The sequence below is a fragment of the Exophiala dermatitidis genome (genome assembly GCF_000230625.1).
Source record: "Exophiala dermatitidis NIH/UT8656 unplaced genomic scaffold supercont1.4, whole genome shotgun sequence".
In the NCBI taxonomy this organism is placed as follows: domain Eukaryota; kingdom Fungi; phylum Ascomycota; class Eurotiomycetes; order Chaetothyriales; family Herpotrichiellaceae; genus Exophiala; species Exophiala dermatitidis.
Genome location: NW_008751649.1, coordinates 614,280 through 634,838, shown reverse-complemented (window position 1 = coordinate 634,838; position 20,559 = coordinate 614,280). Strand labels below are relative to the sequence as shown.

Here is a 20,559-nt window from a genome sequence, read left to right as displayed (position 1 = left end):
GGGCAGTCACAGATCTACCGCGTCCGCTGCGCGCGCTTACCGTGCAAAGAGAGGAAACCCCATGTTGCAGGACAAGAACAGACACATAATAGCGCGAGAGTTTCCCGTCCGGTCCAAGCATGTGTGGTAGAGCATCTGAGCTGATTGGCTCACTACCTTGGCCCTTGATACATGAATAGCTGGCTTGAGTATGCGCGTCCTTATGCAGGGTCCATATGTGGGCAAGGGGTTCATTGGGGTTGGAAGACTCGAGGCAAGGGGATGGGTTCGAAGGCGCACGCTGAATAATGGGGACACGTTGGAAAAATGTGATAGGTACTCATATCGGCAGGAGGCTGAGAGGGCGGGCACAAGGTGCGGACAGCGCAGATATCATGAAGCTGTCCTCAGGACGTTGAATCCATCACAGGGTTCGCTCGTGCTCGTATGGTGGATGGGCCACAGGCTGGAGGCGCTCCAACTATGCTGTACCATTCCCGAAACATGAGCCTAATGTTCGCCTTGTTGAACGACGAAGCCAGCTGAGGACAACGATTGAAGAAAAGGAGGAGAGGAAAACGAAATCGAAGACAACTTGAGCGTGGAAGGACTCGGAGTGCGGTTGTGAGTTTGCCAGTGTTGTTGCAAAAATTAACAGTCAAATGACAGTCAATACTGATACAGCCCAGCCACCTGCACAGTCTCAGGGGCGCATGGCTTTGTCAGACTGGCAATTTTCATGGCCAGCTAGCCGGCACAAGCGACGGGATGGAACATTATTTCTCCGCCGCTGTCTGGACAATCGACGACTTCAAGATGGACCTCAACTTGCAATAACAACTTGAACAACAACATTCAAACAACATACTAGTACATCGAACATCCCAAACCAGGGAGTTGATTCCTTTCTCTTTTTCACCGTCTGATTTGGCCGCCACCTCTGTGCCGCATTTGACACTACTCTATTGATAGGGCTACCGTTAAACATTCCACCGAGATGAGAATGCCCGCATGAAGATTCGATCATCTGCCCTGCGGAGGCAGCCTTCTGTGTCCATGAAGGAGTTGATATTGTTCCTTCTGCTTTGTGGACTAACTAGGTGTACCTGTCTGTGTACTTGTCTCCTCCATGTCAATATGTGAGGGAGCTCGTCAATGTATTGGAATGCCACCGTGCACAGGCCAGACGCGAGGGTGGCCGGCCGATCGAAATTCCTGGTTGATGCCACTCATTCTTGACCTTACATGGAGTTGGCAACGGGGCTGTCTTGGTATGGTACAATCTGGGAATGACCAGCCCTCTCGACTCAAGGTATAAGTCGATACTTGTTGTTATCTGTTTGCCCGACTAATGTAAATGATCGATCTTTCCTAAAAAAATATCTCGTCCAACAGGTATTCCTCTCGCCGCGATGGCTGTGATTCGGAAACTGCTTTCTTTTTTGTTCGTCTCCTCGCTATGCTTTTCCTTTACTTTTGCCCAGGATCAAAAATGGACAGACATTGCGAACACTGTCCAAGATCTGCTTGACGCTATTCGCAAGTCTCACGAGGAGTATCTCGCAGAATCTGAGTCTGGATCGCGGATCGACCGCCGAGGCCCTGGGTTTGCTCGAGCACGTTATTGGCAACCACTGGCACCATCGCAGCGCCCACCGTCAACAGAGGACTTTTCCAGCCAATTATCCCAGCTCGTGCAGAGTCTGGGAAGCTCACTTGAGGAACTCATACAGTTAATAGCGTCACAGTTTGACATTGAGGATCTGCTTCCAGGGACGCATCCAACGCCGTCATCGACCATTTTACCTATCACCCAACTAACCACGCATGGATTTTCGTCGACTTCGGCAGCTGGGATACACACCAGATCGACGACCACTAACTCATTCGCGCATCCTACTCCTCCGTCCGCCCATACCTCAACCACGAGGACTACTACCACTTCTTCTTCCCTACCAAGCTCAACATACACTTTCAACCCCCAAGCCTCCGATCTAAACGTGGTATACTACTCACAAACAGACCTGACACCCGTGATCCCGCTGACACAAGTATGCGCCGACGACTCCATCGACATTGTCATTATCGCATTTGTAACAGCTCTCTTCAGTGACGGAGGCTATCCATCCATGAACATGGCATCGAATTGCTGGGCACCCAACGCCGCACAACAAGCGGCCGGCGCCACGAAGCTGCTCGACTGTGTGGGTGACGGCTTCGCCCAGAAAATCGCCATGTGCCAGAACCGGGGAAAAAAGGTCTTACTCAGCCTAGGAGGATCCGTGGGAAATCTATACATGGCCAGCCAAGACCAAGCGGTGGAAGCCGCACATACACTGTGGAATCTGTTTTTGGGTGGTTCCGACCCGGCTTTGAAAGCTCTTCGACCTTATGGCGAAGTGGTGTTTGATGGTATAGATATTGGTAAGTTTGACCGTTCCACCAATTCTGCTCAGATCAAGGGTCCTCCTTCAAACTTATTCTACTATGAAAAATGAGATGTACTAACTGCTGCTAGACAACGAAACCCCCTCCAACGCAATCCATCTCCCAACCCTAGCCTCGACGCTTCGACACCTCTTTGCCAACGACTCCTCGAAACCATACTACCTCTCCTCTGCGCCGCAGTGTCCGCGCCCTGACGCTTCTGTGCCCGTGCCCCAGCTAGTCAATGTCGTCGACTTTTTCAACGTGCAGTTCTACAATAACCCTTCCTGCCAGCTAAGCAGTACAGGTCAGGGATTCTATGCATCGCTACAGGCATGGTCTGGGGATTTGTTAGGTGCTGGTTCTGGTTCCAATACTTTTGTCCAAATCGACAATGGAATCACCTCCCCCCGTCTCTTAATCGGCACACCGGCCTTCCCGGCCGCAGGGTCAGGCTACGTCGATGTCGCGACGTACAAGAGTATCCTGACACAGGTCAAGGCTATGGCATTGCCGAACCTCGCGGGCGCCATGTTTTGGGACGGCGCGTACCAGGAAGTCAGTGGGCAGATGGTCGACGGAAGGAATGTGACATTTGCACAGGTCGTGAAGAGTGTTTTGGGTTGAAACTACCAAACTTCTTGGAAAATAATAGGTGGTCCAAACTAAAGCTTGTTCAGAAGCTGCAGGACGGTGCAGTTCTAGTACTGGGATATAACTATATGCCGTGTGATGAAGAGGGGGGTCAGCTGACGCCGCTTCAATGCAACGGGGATTCTGATGTTCTAGAAAGCGAACCGCTTCGTTTGAACGGTTGTTAGCATTTGGTAGGTAGGTTGCCGTCAGAAGAGGGAAATTTAAATGTATGCTCGTCATTCGATGCATGCGCAAACCAAGCATACAGCTGGTAATCTTTGGCGGAGATAAAATAACATATTCGATAAATGTCCACTCATAGCATTTGTACATATATACATATCCGCTAAGCACAGCCTTTTCGAGCTGCTTGGAAAGCACCAGTGTAGCGAGAAACAGGCCCGACCCAACCACCAACACCACCCGCTAGCCTAGATAGACAATATTCGTTTCGACCTTGGACCAGAAACATGCCCCAAAATACAGACACAAACAAAGAATCAGCCCCATGCATATACATATAACAACCAAAGATGGCTTTTTATGACTATTGTGACTGTTGGCCGTCCGGCATAGAAATCAGCGGCCACCCATGCGGACTCGGACCAGCCAAGTAATGACCCGGCGAGAAAATCATGAGCGGATCCTCGCCTGTGCCGCCGCCGCTGCCACTCCCGTCGAGACCGTTCGATGGAGCCCGTGACGGCGCCGGTGCCGGGTAACTAACATACAAACCAGCAGAATCGTTCAGCAGCGAAGCCAGCGATGTCGGGACATTCGACTGGCCAGTCAATGGGGACGCAAGCGTAGCGAGTCCTGTTGCCGGCGAGGGGGAGAATGGAGATGAAAACATGGGTGAAACCGGACTTGTTCCCGTGCCGTTGACGGCTCCATTTACCCCTGCCACCGGGTGGTGTCCTGGTTGCGCCAGAAACGGAATTGAAAGAGGAGGCCACTGCTGCGGTGGCGGAAGGGGGTTCGACGGCGACTGGGGCTGGCTTTGTGGTCGAATTTGGGCGTGCATGAGCAGGGGCTGAGGAAGTGTCTTTTTGTGTCGTGGTAGTGGATGGTGTGGCGCAGGGCTGCCACCGATCCCCAAGTTCAGACTGGGTTTGCTGTGGTTCAAGTTCTGTGGTCCGAGTTTTTGAGAAAGCGAGATACTAGACCCGTTGACGGGCATGAATGATGGAGTGTGTGATTGTCTACTGGTGGTATTATTGTTGTTGTTCGAGAGTGGTGGTTTAGGAGCCACGTCGACCATGAGTCTTCGGTATTCTTCTTCCAGAGCTTGCACACGAGGCTGAAATAACCGTTGTAAATGGTTGTGCGTTCCTAAAATTATCCAGTTAGTAAGTTCTTTGACGACGCAAACAAGGTCGGACTTACTCAACACCAAGTCAGCGTAGGCCATTAGAGAAATCCAGCCTTTCAGCTCGTTCCTCATGACGTCGAACTGTTCTACGCTCAATGCTGTTTTCCGGCGCCTGTAAACGTATAATGTCACCCCAAACCCGGTCGCATATGCCAACGTCGAGTGCCAGGTGAAGTCGACGCCTTTGTACTTGCTGGAAAGAATATGGAAGTTTTGGAGTAATCGTTTTGCAGCTTTGTGACAGATGTCCAGATGTCGCTCCTGGACCTCCGGGTCTTCGCTTGTACAACACACTGGATGGTGCAGGTTCAACTGGTATTCTGCTGCCCATGTGTCCATGAGATGAGTCGCAACGCTGAGATTGACATGCTTGGTTTCACCCTTGATCGATTCATCCCAGTCCTGTCGCCAAGCGTTGATCTTTGTGTTCAGTGCGTGCACCGTGCGAAGATAATCGGCAGCAGGCTTCCTGACTGCTATAACGTTGTTATGTAATTCGGTAAGTAGTGGAAGCAGCTTGGCCAAATGGATACAAGGCCAGAATTCGCAGTGGCCCGAAAGGGGGGCAACAATGCCATGCTTCGACAACTCCGAGTCCTTGATAGGTTTGGGTAGAGGGATGTCGATGTGCTGAAACTGCCATGGCGCAGGTAAACCAACCCTGCAGCCGGTCGTCACGCATATTCCCAGTATTGAGTGGAAAACTCTCTTGCGAAGTTCTTTTGAGAGAAGGTCTGTCTCGCCCTCGGGGAGCTCAATCTTGTCAGGATCACGATGATATTCCAACTCCATGGCTCGGACAAGAACTTTGTTGCTATAGGTCCACGAAACCCCTGGTTTAGGCAGGTTGCGGAAATGTAAGATGATCAAAGCCATGGCCTGCATGGAGCTCAGAGACCGATCGTGCCAGAGGTCACGGTAGAACCCTAGCGCATAGTGCAAATACCGATGCGAGTCTTCAAACTTTTCTAATGAGTGGTAGTGATTTCGGACGGCAGTCTGATGTGCAATAATGGCAAACACCATGATTACTTGCACCCGTTCCGCAGGCGTCATAAGTGCCGGATGATCATAGAATTTGTGTACCAGTTCCAGGAAGCTGGGCCGGTGCACAATGGGGACATATTGAGACATGATGACGAGGAAGTGGTTGGCGTCACGCAAAGCTTCCTCCCTGGGAGGGAGTTTGGGATCTTCCACCCGTTGGTACCCTGCTATCGTGTTGTAGATGGATGTTCTGGAGAGATTGAAGCGGTTCCTCATGTCTGGATGGTAGTCCCTCATCATCTCACAGTCCCATGCTGCAATGTCGATTGTTCCATCCATGATATCGACCAGCGTGCCTTTGACTGGGCCAGAACGCAGTGGCTCTGAGTTGTCTGGCGCAGGCCAACCGACATAGCGTGAGTCTGGAACAGATGCTGTAGGATACGGCACGACAACAGGAGCAGACTCTTTGGGCGTCGCGGGCACAGGGAGCTCTTTGGGATCGTATCGTTGCAAAGGCCCGTACCTGTGCTGGTAGGCGGCCAGTTGCTCCCTCAAGAAAAGCAGCTCATTTTCTGCGCGGTCTGACTCTCCTCTTTCCCGGGCATGACCTGTGACGCGGTCGGTGGTGTAGCATCGCAGGCCCTTTTGACGACACGGCTGACATGCCATGGGATCTGCGTCACATTTCATTTTCCTCTCTTTGCACCGATCGCAAGCCTGTCCCGTACGGGAGGTCGCCGCAAGTTTTTTTCGCACCGCATCGCTGTACTGCGCCGGTTCTTCATTGAGGGTCTTGATCCGTTTCGAGGGACGGCCACGGTCAGCGGAGGGCGGAGAGGATCGCTTCACTGGGGGCGTATCCATGGAACGGGCGCAACTGATTGCGAAGGACACGGACTGGGAGTTCCTCGTCCGTGGTGGGAGCAGGAAGCGTGGAAGGATTCCAAGGCTAATGGCAAGTACCGCCGTGAAACCGAAGACGAAGTCCCTAGCCTCCTACGCCCCCCCGGGGATTGGCGGGCGCACGATGAGCGAAAACCGCGGCGATGATCGACCGTCCGATCTGATTTTTTCCAGCGATATGGGATTTGTTAGGCGGAGATCGCAGAGCGTGGACGCCGGAGGAGGGTCGCCTGGGGGGCGACTGGCTGGAGTTAGGGGCGCCCCCACGTAACGTTCCGGGGGTGACATCCGCCCGAGCGGCGCAGGTGGCTACGTGCGTGCTGCTAGTATTGATAACGTGCAACTGCCGGCTTTGGGTGGCGCAGTACTCAAACCACCTATGCCAAAGGACCTGTAAGGAGACCCTCCACAGGCCCTTCTGGGGGCTGATGCCAGCAACTGGAGATGGACTACAGGTACCGTTCTAGAGATCGCCGACGGTCTCCACGAACAGGATCTTAGACTCTTTTCCGAGCGTTGCACTCGCCGATGGGCAAGTTTATGTTTGGCATTTAATCCACAATCTTATGAAACTGCCACTATCCTATGCTGCTGTACCCTCCTCTAAGCTGGTAGTCATCTTTTGAGCGATCCACCTGGCGCGCCCCCAGGTCTACCGGGCTCTATTCTTTCAGTCCTACAACGTACACTGGCACGACTTTTCCGCGGAGTTGCTCCAGCTACGGCGTACTAGTACGAGGCGTTCCAAATTGTCGTACTTCTCTTACTAAGCTGATCTCTGCACGTGATGTTGAAAATGGTCTTGGCGGCTTCACTTCACAAGGCTGATGGCGATTCAACCTGCATTTGAGTTGAAGCCCACCTACCTTAGATACCTCATAATGTGTTCTCACCAAGCTCACCTCCTTTTCTCCTATTAATTGGAGGAGTTCAGGTAGAGCTCGACATTGGTTCGAAACATGGAAACCCCCCTAATCTCATGGCATGAAACTCCTCTCATTTGACCGCTGTCTAATGCACTTGCAGTCGATCTTGATAGATGATAGAGGCTTGGGTTCGTCTGAGACTCCTCAGAAATGCCTTTGTCTAGGCACGACTCCGGTCAATCCGGGAGAAAGGTATCTGAATATCATCAGGCAGCTCCTTCGAGGTCGCCTCACCGGCCTATTACTCCTCACCAGTCCGATCCAACCGCCAGCCCAAGTGGTGGCAATGCTCTGTTTGTGGAAGACCGAAGAGGAGACCGTCAAAATCTAGCGTACGGGGCCTTGGATCGCTACGCGGTGCCACGCTATCGTCCTTCTGGTGGAGGTGCACTCGTTGGCCTCGACCGCAGATATCGTATCACTTCCCGAAGCGAGACTCGTTATGAAATTGAGAATGTGGAAACTGACTCCAGCCGAAGGACACGTAAGCAGTCTCTCCTGTCGGCCGTGGTCAGCGAGGATCCTCCACCCTTGAAACCAAAACAAACCAGTGACAGTGACTTACAAAAGGACTTCCTGGAGCTCGATAATGGGCATTCGAGGAAGCGAAGACGGATAACTGACAGATCCTGCCCACAGTTGTCTGATACAGATGGAGAAAGCTCTGTCAGCTCCGAGTCTGATGCAAAAGACTTGAACCACGATGCGTTTGAAGCCTTCAAGCAAGACCCCGTCCATCAACGACACGTGGAACTTTCCAGGGCCACCGTCGAGAATCCCCAGGATCCCGAAGTATGGCTGGCTTTCATTGAGTACCAACAGACGTACTTCAGCCACGAGCAAGGGCTTCGAACCTCAGGTATCACCGCTGGAAGAAGTCTCATCGACCTGAAAATTTCACTGTACGAACAAGCACTCTCACATGTCAAAGACGCCAAAGGACGACAAGCCCTGATATTAGGTATGATGCAGGAGGGAAGCAAGATCTGGGACGCTGAGAAACAGGCTTCACAGTGGCGGAAATTCCTCCACAAGGACAGCTCTTTTGAACTCTGGGTCCTGTATCTGAATTTTGTACAGAGTAATCAAGTCAGATTTACATTTGAAAGCTGTCTGGACCTTTACAAGACCTGCCTCAAGAACTTTCAATCTTACGAAAAAGGCCGCCGGCGAGATATGTGCTGCGTCTACCTTGTCCTCCGTTGTACTCTACTCTTTGGGCAATGCGGGTTCACCGAGGAAGCCATTGGAATCTGGCAGGCTCTTCTCGAATACAATTTCTTTCGGCCTGAAAAGCCAACATCTGAGGAGCTGTTCGAATCTTTCCAACAGTTTTGGGAAAGCGAGGTCGCACGCATTGGTGACGAAGGTGCCACCGGATGGAAATCTATGTCGAGCGCAGATTTGGAAGCGAACACAGATAGGAAGGCTTTCGAAATACCTTCTGGTGATATTGCCGCTTGGGCAAATGCCGAGAATGATATGGACCGTTGTGCAGCCATGCCGGCACGGTCTTTGGATGACGTGGATGAAGCGGACCCATACCGAGTGCTTTTGTTCTCTGATATCAAAGACTTCTTGTTTGCGACAGACACACCCGAAGGTTCACGGCTGCTTCAAGACGCGTTTCTGCTCTTCGTGGGGCTACCTCCGTTGTCGGATTTGCCTGAACCGAGACAGTGGAGAGGAGATCCTTTCATCTATACTCAGCTGCATGCTGCTGCAAACTGGTCGCTGTCGGTGATGTCCAAACAGGACACTTTTGACTTGGCCGACGTCCTTTGTGAGACTGGACCTTCGTTGCCCATGAATGTGCTGTCCACTTCACGAACAGTCACCCGGTACTGTTTGCATTTTGTCCGCCGCTGCCTTCTCCAGCTCGCCATAGTGGCCTACGGTGGAGGAATGGTTGAGTCATTGCCTGTGTTCGCTATCTCTCTAGAATCACGAATCGACCCGAAAGCTGCCAGGAAACAAGCAAAAGCGATCCTAAAACGAATTGACAGCCTCAGCTTATACAACGCATATGCCATCCTCGAGTTCAAAGCGGACAACTTTGACAGTGCGGAGAGGGTGTGGTTCACCGCAATCTCTATGAGCGAGTCACTTGGATCAAGTGCTGAGGGCAGGACTTTCTTGCTTTGGCGTGACTGGGTGTGCTCGTACATGTACCGGAAGCAATTTGCTAGGGCGAACCTGCTGTTGAGTATGTTGACGGATCGTCGAGTTGATGTCTTCAGGTTGCACGACGACATGACGACCAGTACTCCCTCAGCCGCAAAGCATATCAAAACTGAACACCATCTCAAGGCACAACTCGAATGGAACATTTCTCGCCGCCGTGCGGAGTTGCTGCCTATCTTGATTGACCTGTTGGCGGTCCACAGGTATCTCACGCAGAACCAGCGCTTAGATTCTGCTCTGGACATATATGAAACATACTTGCAGGTCCTCGGTGAGAGATGGACAAGCCAGGACCCCGTGGTGGAAGCTGTGCATGAGCGCCGCGCACAGATCATGCACGCTCACGCAACAGTGTTTAGCTTGCCCTACAAGCCAAAGACGTTTCACCATATACTGACTGACTCAGCACGGGCGTTTCCTCACAACCTCCGCCTTCTAATGCTACAACATCATTATGCGCAACAATCGGGGCTGTTCGACCGGCTACGTGAAGTCGATCCTCATCCTCGGGGTCTACGGCAGGCAGATCGCGGAGACAGTAGCGTGGTGCCGTGCCTCTTCGATCTTTTGAAAGAGTTGACAAGACCATCTTATGCTGGAAGCACAGATCACAGCATTCGCTCAGCATTCAAGCGAGCTACAGACCAGGAGGCAGCAGGATACCATTCCTTGGCCATCTGGAAGGCTTATCTGATGTGGGAGCTTTCTGTTGCTTCCAGAGGAGGACGCCCAACAGAAACTACCAAACCTTCTAGCGACTTCAAAAAACACCATGGAACCCAGACGCTGACAGAGGTGTTCTACGCTTCATTGAGGGCCTGCCCGTGGGCTAAAGAATTGTACATGTTGGCTTTTACCGAGGAGCCGCTGCGCAACACCCTAGGGCTGGAATCTCTCAAGCGAATCTATGGCAGTATGCAAGACCGAGGATTGAGGCTGCATATTGACTTGTCTGGGTACTTAAAGTAGCATAAAGTCATCAAGCTGCTCATGGCGTCCGTTGCTGATCCTCATCCACCCTCAGTTTTCCGCAATCCAACTAGGTGCCGACCACCCATTGCTGAGCTTAGTAATGGCTAAAATAACTGACATGACTCGTGCTGATGCCTGCGACGACTTCTTGACCGACTCAGTTCTTGGCTAGTTATCTCCGATTTTAAATCCGGCCGCTGTTCTCCAAACTTTTTTTGGCCTGGAAACTTTTCAAAGGCCTACGAGTATCACAAGGCGAGAGTTCCAGAGTGCCTCGCAGTTGCATACACTCCACGCCGATGTTCAATCGTATCTAGATTCCTCCGACGTGGAGATTTATAGGTTGTCCTATGATTGATTGACGACCTATTTCCGCAGCACCAAAAGCTGCCATGACTTCCGCTTTTGCTGCGCAGTTGCGCACCATCGCCGCAAACTCTACGAACGAACTTGATCTACGCGCACGCCGCGATGCGCACGGCGAATCTCTTGTTTTCGAGCGAAGCGTTGCCGTCAAACAGGACTGGGAGACAATCTACCAAATATGTGTCGAGGGGTTTCAAGAGTTATGCATGCTAGATACCCGGCTTCGAGAATTTGAGCAGAACCTTTACAGCCCACAGGCGAAAGAGCAGGATAGGGAACAATTGAGCCGGTCTCAAAATGAGGCTCTCGGTATCGTGATTGACCGGTGTCTCGCACTTCTTGGATCCAAAGTCTTGTTGCGCCCGGGAATCAGGGCTGTCGAGTGGTTGGTTAGGAGGTTTCGAGTGCACGTCTACAATACCAGCAGCCTTCTCGCAACATTCCTTCCTTATCACGAGAGCCTTGTGTTCCGAAACGTACTGAGCATCATACCGGCAAACAAAATTACCAACGAATGGAAGTTTCTCGGGCCATATCACAAAATTGCGGCCAATGTTCCCCGGCATGCCATTGTTTATAGCGCCATTCACAACGATGCGTTCTTTTCTGTGCTGAACAACTATGTGTTCCGGGCTTGTCAGGAAGAAGCGCACCATCCCCAGCTCATGCGCTTTTGGAGCAGCGTGGTCATCGAGGCCATCACTGGCAGACTCAACCAAGTGAAGAGTGGGAGGAAAGAGGTACAAAGGCAGCGGTTGGAGGATGCTCTCCTCAAGATCCTACCCGTTCTGAGCGAGGGTTTGGAAATAACAGGCTGCACCGAGCTGACCATCACGTGCTTCACGGTCGCAATTGTGTTGGCAAGCAATGCAGATCTCGAGGATAGTGTACTTGATTCTATCATCGCGGCCATTGCTCCTTTCGTCCTCAATCGCGCAGTTGACCAAGCCAAGGTATTGACTTGCCTTTGCGTTCTCGTCTCGAAGAAGACCGAGCGAAATGTGTCAAGGGACGTCCTGGAAATTCTCACCAAAGTGCGTCATCTTGATGTCCGTTTATTAGAGCTACGAACCCGGGTACCTATCGACGGACTATGTGAAGCAATGTTCAATTCGCTGCTTAAAGGTCTGAACAAGTCTAACTTGGACACAAGCTTCGGTCTCATTGAACAATTGATCGGCTTGAGTGCCGACCCCGTCCCTTCGGAGACTGCCATTCGTTTGGTGGCGACCTTACTTCGAAAGGTTCCTAGATCGGCTCCAGCGGGGCCATTTGAGTCGATGGTCCAAGAGAGGATCGTCCGAATCTTGCAGAAGCTGAATGACAAGGCCACCTTCTCATCCGTGTTACCTCAAGCAGCGTCGCTCGCAGAACGGCATCTTGATGAGCTTGAGGCCATTATTCAAGGGACTATCGCTTTGCCGGATAGCTCAAACCTCTTGGAGTCAGAATTGATGGAAGTTGACGACAACGGCACTTCCTCAGACTCCGATGAAGAACGCATAGACTCTATGCTGGCGGCTTTGCCAACCGAATCTGCCGAGATGTCCTTCATGGCCAACAATCATACTGCATTGTTCGATCACCTGCTCCATGCTTTTGCTCAGTGTTATAGAAAAGAGCCTTGGATGGTCAAATTTGAAAGCTTGCCGATTTGGCGGCATACCAACGAGAAGCCGTCTGATCTGCTCACCAGTTTTTTCCTGAGAGTGGCTTATAGCGCCGCTCCCGACTCTCAGCGATCTGCAGCTCTTCTATACCTTTCGAAAAAGATGGAACACGGATCTTGGCAAGAGACTCAGCTGCTACTGCCCTATCTCACCATCCTCCTCGCCGATCCTGCTAGGCCGGTTCGACGAGCCGCCGTGGCATGTGTTGTTGCTGTCCAGAACTGCGTGTCAAAAAGTCTTGCAGGAGAGAGCAGCACGCAGTCAAATTCGGAGACGGTATATGATGCCCTGGCAATGACAAACGTGAAGCGCGTCTCTTCTGCTCAAGCCAAAAAGATCGTTGCCCAAGTGTATCTGCCAAACTTGGAGGAGTGCGTTCTGGACCCCTCTCATACCCGGACGGTCTTGGAGCATGCTCTTGACAGCCATTCACGTACGTCCTCTATTGGGTCGAAAGCTGTCAATGTTGAGTTGAAGAAGTCACTGCGGCAGGATCTATTTGACCTATTGACCGGCTGCGCATTGAACAGTCCCCTGCTCAGGGTACAATTGGGCCTTGTGAGTCTCCTCATAGGCGTTCAGAAGGTCGGCAGTACTACGACAAGTAAAACGCTCCAGCCGATTTTGAGACATTGGGCATCTTTGACTGGATCCGCGGCTACATCTGCTGCCAGTTCAGAAGGGTTGGATGTGGCTCAGATTGACACCACGCTGGTACAGTTGATCAGTGCTCATGACAAAGAAGCAGTCCAACAAGTGCTTGAAACTGTCGAAAGGGAAAAGTCAAACCTCAGGCCTGAATTGGTCAATGCCATTTTTGCCAGAATCACTGCGATCTGGAAAGACCTGCGGCATGAATCCCAGCTGACAACTGCCAAACTCCTGTTCGACATGTCCTTCTCAGAGCATGAGACTATCGCAGCAGGCAGCCAACAAATCTTGCGCTCTGTGACTCTCTCCACCGAAGCCCTTGCTACGTTGCTGGACCACTCGTGCTCAGGTCTTGCTCAGATGCAGGTGGAAGTGCCACCCAAGAAACGAAGAAGGATCAGTCACGGTCGTGAAAGCATACCAAAAGAGATGGTTCTGCAACTGGACATCGCTGATGCCAGACTATCCCTCGCTTTGGAACTGGTGGAAGACTCGAGGCCTGAAGACCATCCTCAGCTGCTCGGCAGTCTGTTCGAAATTCTCATCCATTTGCGAAGGTTGAAAGAGAAGAGCACATCAGAATCTCCGTACCTTCTGACGCTTTGTCTAAGCAACATCTTGGCCATCATCGAGAAAGCCAGACAATCACGAAAGCCCAATGTCGACTTGACGAGTATCCGCGCCGATCTTGTGACAGACTGTGTTCGCTCGTCTGAGAACCCGCAGGTACAATCCACAGCTCTTCTGCTGCTGGCGTCCTTGTCCTCGATAGCCCCAGATCGTATCTTACATACAATCATGCCTATATTCACCTTCATGGGTGCCGGGATATTGTCAAGAGACGACGAGCGATCGGTCTACGTCATTAATCAGGCAATTGACCAGATCATTCCTCCTCTCATCAGTACTTTGAAGCGACAAGATGCGAAGAATCTCGTCCACTCCACATCAAGTCTCCTTTCGAGCTTCGTTACAGCCTACGATCACATTCCGCAGCATCGACGCGTGGCATTCTACAAAAGGCTGCTAGATCGACTGGGTGCCGACGATTTTGCATTTGCTCTCGTTGCACTCCTTGCATCAAGAAGATCCCACGAAGACATGACACCATTCTTGTCCGTTCTGACGGGGGATCTACCAGCAGCAACTCAGCTTTTGACGCACCGCAAGATCCTCGCCTTGACACGAGACATTTTCAGCGACAAGCCACACAATGCGGAGCCGCTCTTGGATATCAACAAATCCACCAAAGCAGACAGAAAAGGGCAGATCGCTATAATTCTGCTCGAGACAGCCGGGAAACTTCTTGAGACAAAGGGTCTCAAGGCCCATGTGAAACGGATGCAAAAGAAGGACGGGGCTGAAGCTGAGTCCTTCTGGACAGAATATAAGCTGTGTCTGCAGGATCAGTTGGTTATGCTCAAGAACCAAAAGGGTCAGCAACACACCGAATTGACCGCCTCGACAAGGAAATGTCTGAGTGCGCTACTCGCACTGCCGTCTCTTGCCGAGCTGTTCGCAGTCATGCCTAATCTCCTCCAAGAGATGGAGCGAGTCGGTGATCGGGAACTTCCACCGCTGGCTCTGAGGGTGCTAGCTGCTCAACTCCAGCACAACCCTGCAAAGGACAGCAAGACGCAGTCTGAAGCCATGACCTTCCTGCCTACAGTTGAGGAGATCATCCGGACGACTCAGGACGTCTCGTTGCGGCATGCGGCTATCGCCTGCCTGGACCGCATCGTGGAGGTATATGGACGCAAGAGTCCGGATGACATCATGTCTGCCTCAATGACCCTCATCGAGGGAGATTATGGTCTCTCCTCCCAGGACACGAGGACGCAGATCATGTCGGTTCTTTGCGTGGCTTCAATGATGGAAGTCCTCAAAGAGGCGGCTGTGCCGATCGTGCCTCAGTCCATGCCAAAGGTGCTGGATCTGTTGCGACGGAGTCTCGGCGACAAGGAACGGAACGAAGAGCTGCACAATGCGGTATTCACTCTACTTTCGTCTTTCCTGTCATACTTGGCATACATGGTGTCGGACGACAACGTGGTGGAGATCTTGGAGTTGTGTTATCGTTCATGCGTGGCTGAGATGGACGCGTCGTGCAAGGAGTCTCGAACCGAGACTTTGTCCCTGCTCGCGCACAAAGTCGACTTGAGCACGGTTGCAACCAGTCTCAGTCAAGCATGGAAGGCCGTGACGCCAGAGCTTGGTGTCAATGCCGAAGCAGTCACCGAGTGGCTCGATGTCCTGTCTCAAGCCATTGAAGCAAACAAGAAGGTCAACGTCGTGCGTGCTGCAGAGACGATCTCAACATTCATGTTTCAAGTACTGGATCTTCGTCGGTTGTATGTCACAACCACAACCGGCAGCAATCTCCAAATCACACCCGAGGACATTGACGCCATTGAGTCTCGCCTGCACACCGTGAGCATTACTTTCATCTACAAGCTGAACGACACCGCGTTCCGGCCACTATTCGAGAGCTGGGTTGACTGGGCCTTGACCGCGTCGGATCTTGCGGAAAAACAAGAAGAATACTCGGAGCCCGCAAAGACAGCCCGCGAAACCAGCCTGTTCAAGCTCGCCACGCACTTTTTCGAATCTCTCAAGAGCATCGTCACCTCGTATGCCAGCTACATTCTGGAGCCTGCCAACGAAGTATTGAAGACTCTGGCCGCTACAGTCGACTCATCCAGCTCCAGCTCCAGCTCCAGATCTTCCAAGAACAAAAAGGACAAACCTGTCGCGACAATAACAGACGAGAAACTCCTACTCTACAAATCAACCCTCTTACTTCTTCGCACAGCCATGACCCACGACGCCGACAACTGGTTCTCATCCCCGACTCACTTTTCACCTCTGTCGTCATTACTCATCGACCAACTCAAACTCGCCACGACCAAGAACCCTAGGAGTCTAAGATCGGCCGTCTTCGACTCTGTCATTCCGACCATCGTAGCCCTGGCCACCGCGACAATCGACACGCCCGCCCACCATCACGCATTGAACCATGGCATCTGTCAACTTCGTCACAACCCGTCAGCGGGGGTGCGGTTGGCCGCGATCAGAACTCATCTTGCTCTTACGGAGAATCCCGAGGTTGGCGAGGAATGGGTTGCCAATGTCGTGGTTGGGGGCACTAGCACCGAAGGTGTCGGAGGGCCAGGTGAGACTATGGTCTACGTCAATGAGAGTCTGGAGGATGATGACGAAGAGGTCGAATCTGAAGTTCGGAGATGGGTTAGGTTGGTTAGGGAGATGGTTGGGGAGGATGTTTTTGAGGTTTAAACAGGCTCTGGAGAGCTCAACTAGTAGTAAAAGTACCGAGGTAGTGTGCGAATTGGTACAGGTTAGTTGCACTGCAGATACTAGTATTGCAGAACCACTTCCCCAGAAAAGAAAGAAGAAATTCGGATGGATCAGGTACTTTGGAGAATAGATACGTTTATTAATTAATCGTCGTTGTTGTCGAGAGAACAATTTACTATCTACTCCACGATGAAAGAAAATGAGTAAAATCGATCGGCAAATAGTATCAGTATGGCAAAATATACCAAACTCCATTCATAAGCTAGCGGGATACACGCACGAATTCAAGTTACTTGAACCTGGCCTTGTTCATGGTACTGCATTCCGGACGCAAACTGACTTGCACATTCTTCAACCAACAGCTGAACCAAACACAACATAACAAATCGAAGAACGAACCAAGCACGAAACAATTCGTTAAATCAGTTTGCATAACCAAGAGAACAAGCAACTTGCAAGACCACATCGCGACCAAACCAAAGACCAATTCAAGACCAAACCGAAACACCGACATCGATACCGACACCATCACCTGCATCAAGTCACCAACCAGCCTTCAACCTTGCCGATGGATTGCCTGGTTTGTTGTCCATAGTCCACGGTCCATGGTCAACCGACAACATTTCCCTCAGTGCGTAGCCAGCTACCATCCACTCCTTCCCCCTTTCCCGCAGTCCTTACAGCCACCATGCAAACCCCATCGTAGCGCACCCAATTCCGTCCCAGTTCAACTCAACTGGACTCAACTTGATCATCGTCACCTCAATCAGAGATAGAACATCGTCTTCTCCAGATCCGGATGGAGCTTCAAATTCACGTTCGCCATGGCGGCATCAAAACGTTGATTCGTACTGCCAGGACTGTAGATTCTGCGCATGTAACATCGAGCCCGATCGGCAGCCAAGTCGGCATAATACGCGGCAGGACAGACTCCGACCGAGCGTGTGGCCCTGCCGAAGAGATAACACAAATTGTGCGTCATCTGGGCGATTTGGTCGCGACCAAAGGTCGTCCCGTTGTGCAAAATCACATAGTGTGTGGGACGGGCTGTTCCCTGGATGGCCTTCTGGCTGATCAGGAAAAAGTCCTGGCCTTCGCCGTATGTGATGTGAGAATTGACCAGTGTGCCTGGAAGAGGGTTGTGGTTGTAAGGAGGGCCTGATGATGGACCTGGGCCACCACCACCGCCACCTCCACCACGACCGCGACCGCGACCACCGCGGTCACCACCGCTGGAATAACCATCTTCGCCAAATCTGCCTCTATTACTGCTATTGCCTCGACCTCTGCCTCTGCCACTTCCCCTGCTGTCGCCTCGGCCTCTGTATTGACCGCCTCCTTGGCCGCCGCCACCACTTTTGCCGCCACGTCCGATGAACAGGTCATCATTCTCCTTGTCGGTCTCTGGAAACAGACGAGTGTTGTGGCGTTTGACGGCGCAGATCAGGATGATTGGAGGGGGCTTTGTTTGCGGCTGGTTGAGCTGTGTGAGCAATCTTCGAACCCCCTCCTGGATAGAAGGAAACTCTTGCGTCTTGCACATCTCAAATTGACCCTCGGACAGACCATCTCTATAGACGATGATCTTGTCAGGCAATTTCTTATTGCGTGTGTAATAGTCGAGGATGCGTTCATAGACCAGCGTATGGAGATTGACGACCCTTTCATTGGACTCTTTGTCCTTTTTCTTTCTGTCCTTGTCGTCAACTGTTGCCTGACTTACAACGTTCTCCTTCAAGCTTGCAGGCCATTGAGAAAACTCTGGATCGACACTGCCCACGACCGCAGCTACACTCGGAGCTCCCTTCATGGCCCCCAGACCTGGATGCGTCACGTCGATACCGATGATCATTGTAGTCGGGGTCAGGATTGGCCCTTTGTCGTTGCTGTCGAGCGCTTGATTTACCGCCGAGACATCCAGCTTCAGATTTGCCTTCATGGCCAGATTTCCAAGAAAGTCAGGGGTAGTCTTGGGTCCAAACGTAGCCGTGGGTCCATATCCAACTCTCGATAGCACATGGCAAACGGTTGATAATCCCACTTCCTGATCTCCGATCTGTTTGATCGCACTGTAGAGCTCGACATCTTTCCGGGGTAAAAGGAGAACTGCAAGGTGGACGCGGCAATTTTCTTTCAGATCTCTAAGCACAGTTCTGATTCCATCGCCTAGCTGCTTGATGGCATTGTGTTCATGAGGGGCTGGCAGGCGCGTACACGGCAATCGATAGATATGCGTTGGACGTTGGGGATGGCGGACGAACTCTGAATTCTTGATGCCAAGGCTGCCCAGTTGGTCTCCAAAAGACCCCTTAAAAGTGTCCCGGACGTTCTGCGTGGCAGGTGTTCCACCTTCAAGGCAAAGCTCAGCGTATGTCCATCTGAATCCCTTGGCTGGCTTGAAGAACGATTTTCTCACAAGATTCCACGATCCGTACCTTAGCGATTGAGAGTCAACTTGATCTGACTGGCTGCCCGACTGCGAAGCTTGAACCCCGTATCTTACAGTTGGTTGCTTGAGCTTGAACACCGGCACTCGGACAAGGTTTTGTTCAAGTCCAAGACCAAACTCGCTGGCGCCTGGTTCTTTGTTTCCGGGTCCGAGGAATACCTCCTTGCCTTTTTGTATTATCAGGGACTTGTTTTCAACGGGGCCTCGGATCCCAGCTCTGGGCTTTTCGGCAATATTGCGATTCATCTGGCCAGGTATGACCTCAAGACAGCCTGCTGGGATGGTCTTGCGGAAATCGCCATCGCCGAGAACAACAACGATATCATTACTTACTCTGCCTGAGATGTCCTGATGATTCTCACGGAAGTAGTTGGAAACACTCTGAATGCCCTGTAGTCTCGCCGGAAGCATTTGGCAATTTCCTGGAAAGGGTTCTTGGTTTGGAGTACGCGGTGTTGCAATATTGCTCACTCTTGCAATGAAATCCTTGTCAGGGCCGAGATAAGTTGTCCTTACCCGTAGACCTCTCAGGAAGCCGGCAAGCGGGTGTCGCACGTCATACCAAGGGAGGTTCTCGTAGTTGCCCTTTTTCCATGCATTGATCAGCTGTTGAAGGCTCTTTGACGTTCCGAGTTCATAAAAGACTTGCGTAGAAGTGTTGATGTTAAGGTAGAGTCGACCTTGCTGCGCGAGCACGGCGCGGACACTTCTGGCAAACCCTGGAATTACTTGTAAACCACTGGCCAGATTCTTCTCAACGATAGCGTCTCCGGTTTCAGTCTCGACCCGGTTGCCAGGACGGAGTGCAACTCCATAGAATCTCTGTCCATTCACTGTCGTCAACTTTGCATCTTGCATCGTTCCTTGATTGGCCCGCGAAGAGAAGCAACGGCGATATGGTCTGTAGCTGAAGACAGTGTTCAAGGCTTTGATAGTTTCTTCCTTCCGATGATAGTTTTCTGCGGTGACGGCGCTGTTATCAGTGCTGAGGAACTTGAACAGTTCACCGATAGAGAGTTTGATAGGCTCTGATAGAGTAACGTCAAAGACATCACAATCCGGGTGTGGGCCAGCTTGGTATTCATCATAGTACCGGATATGGAGTGTAGGTGAATTGTTTCGAAAATGGATCTCGCCGGTAGTGATTACCTCTGTGCCATAGTCGGTGGCCATGGGAATTTTCGTGAACTGTTGCAACGCGTTCATTACTAGCCACACGATTCTTCTCTTCTTGGCACGCCCAACACCAGGATCGTCATCATCGCGGTCCTCGGCTGGATTTGGGGCTGGCTGCTCTTTGCCCTTTCCTTTGGTCGGCGTAGCGGCATCACCTCCCTTCCGCAGCTTCCGGAAACTCAAGGTATACCGCCAAAGTTCTGAAACCGTTCCGACTTTGATCTCGAAGTAGTTCGCAAGCAAATGCCCACCTGATGAAAGACTGAGTTTCTCGAAAGACTTGCTGAGGCTCGCTGGAGTAGGCTGAGGTTGTTTTCCAGGAGTGAATGAAGGAGCAGTAGGAGTTAGATTGGATTTAGGAGTCCCAGGACCAGATGCACCACCTGTGCGCTTGCCCCAGTCGGGTTTGAATGCGCACATCTTCGCAATGCCAGGCCGCTGCCGAATGATGAAGAGCCAAGTGAGGGAAGAAGAAGAGTTGGACGCGGTAGAATAAATAGAAAAGGGGAAATCCTAACAGGTGCTTTCCTGCGGAGTTTGCCA

General features: G+C 51.7%; 5 protein-coding genes across 5 annotated transcripts; 3 read left to right on the top strand and 2 right to left on the bottom strand.

Moving 5' to 3' along the window:
• Positions 1-180: 180 nt before the first annotated feature.
• On the top strand, positions 181-3,546 carry HMPREF1120_04557 (chitinase). Its single transcript, XM_009158688.1, has 2 exons — positions 181-2,403; positions 2,498-3,546. Exons 1-2 carry the CDS (start codon positions 1,392-1,394, stop codon positions 3,031-3,033), a joined length of 1,548 nt encoding a protein of 515 aa, XP_009156936.1. The 5' UTR covers positions 181-1,391; the 3' UTR covers positions 3,034-3,546.
• Positions 3,242-6,819, bottom strand: HMPREF1120_04556 (uncharacterized protein). The gene is made up of 2 exons (XM_009158687.1): positions 4,429-6,819; positions 3,242-4,374 (listed from the first exon to the last, which is right to left on the bottom strand). Exons 1-2 carry the CDS (start codon positions 6,266-6,268, stop codon positions 3,590-3,592), a joined length of 2,625 nt encoding a protein of 874 aa, XP_009156935.1. The 5' UTR covers positions 6,269-6,819; the 3' UTR covers positions 3,242-3,589.
• A 564-nt stretch (positions 6,820-7,383) lies between these two features.
• On the top strand, positions 7,384-10,386 carry HMPREF1120_04555 (uncharacterized protein; the record flags this gene model as incomplete). The annotated part of the gene is made up of 1 exon (XM_009158686.1): positions 7,384-10,386. One exon carries the CDS (start codon positions 7,384-7,386, stop codon positions 10,384-10,386), a length of 3,003 nt encoding a protein of 1,000 aa, XP_009156934.1.
• A 395-nt stretch (positions 10,387-10,781) lies between these two features.
• On the top strand, positions 10,782-16,370 carry HMPREF1120_04554 (uncharacterized protein; the record flags this gene model as incomplete). The annotated part of the gene is made up of 1 exon (XM_009158685.1): positions 10,782-16,370. The coding sequence occupies one exon, from the start codon at positions 10,782-10,784 to the stop codon at positions 16,368-16,370; it is 5,589 nt and encodes a 1,862-aa protein (XP_009156933.1).
• Positions 16,371-17,157: 787 nt separating this feature from the next.
• Positions 17,158-20,436, bottom strand: HMPREF1120_04553 (uncharacterized protein; the record flags this gene model as incomplete). Its single annotated transcript, XM_009158684.1, has 1 exon — positions 17,158-20,436. One exon carries the CDS (start codon positions 20,434-20,436, stop codon positions 17,158-17,160), a length of 3,279 nt encoding a protein of 1,092 aa, XP_009156932.1.
• Between the last annotated feature and the right edge of the window lie 123 nt (positions 20,437-20,559).

Excerpts from the sequence above, each read along its gene's own strand:
- HMPREF1120_04557 (XM_009158688.1), top strand. The coding sequence starts at position 1,392 with ATGGCTGTGATTCGGAAACTGCTTTCTTTTTTGTTCGTCTCCTCGCTA. Across the intron at positions 2,404-2,497 it reads GTTTGATGGTATAGATATTG|ACAACGAAACCCCCTCCAAC; the intron begins GTAAGTTTGACC and ends AACTGCTGCTAG.
- HMPREF1120_04556 (XM_009158687.1), bottom strand. The coding sequence starts at position 6,268 with ATGGATACGCCCCCAGTGAAGCGATCCTCTCCGCCCTCCGCTGACCGT. Across the intron at positions 4,375-4,428 it reads CTACGCTGACTTGGTGTTGA|GAACGCACAACCATTTACAA; the intron begins GTAAGTCCGACC and ends GGATAATTTTAG.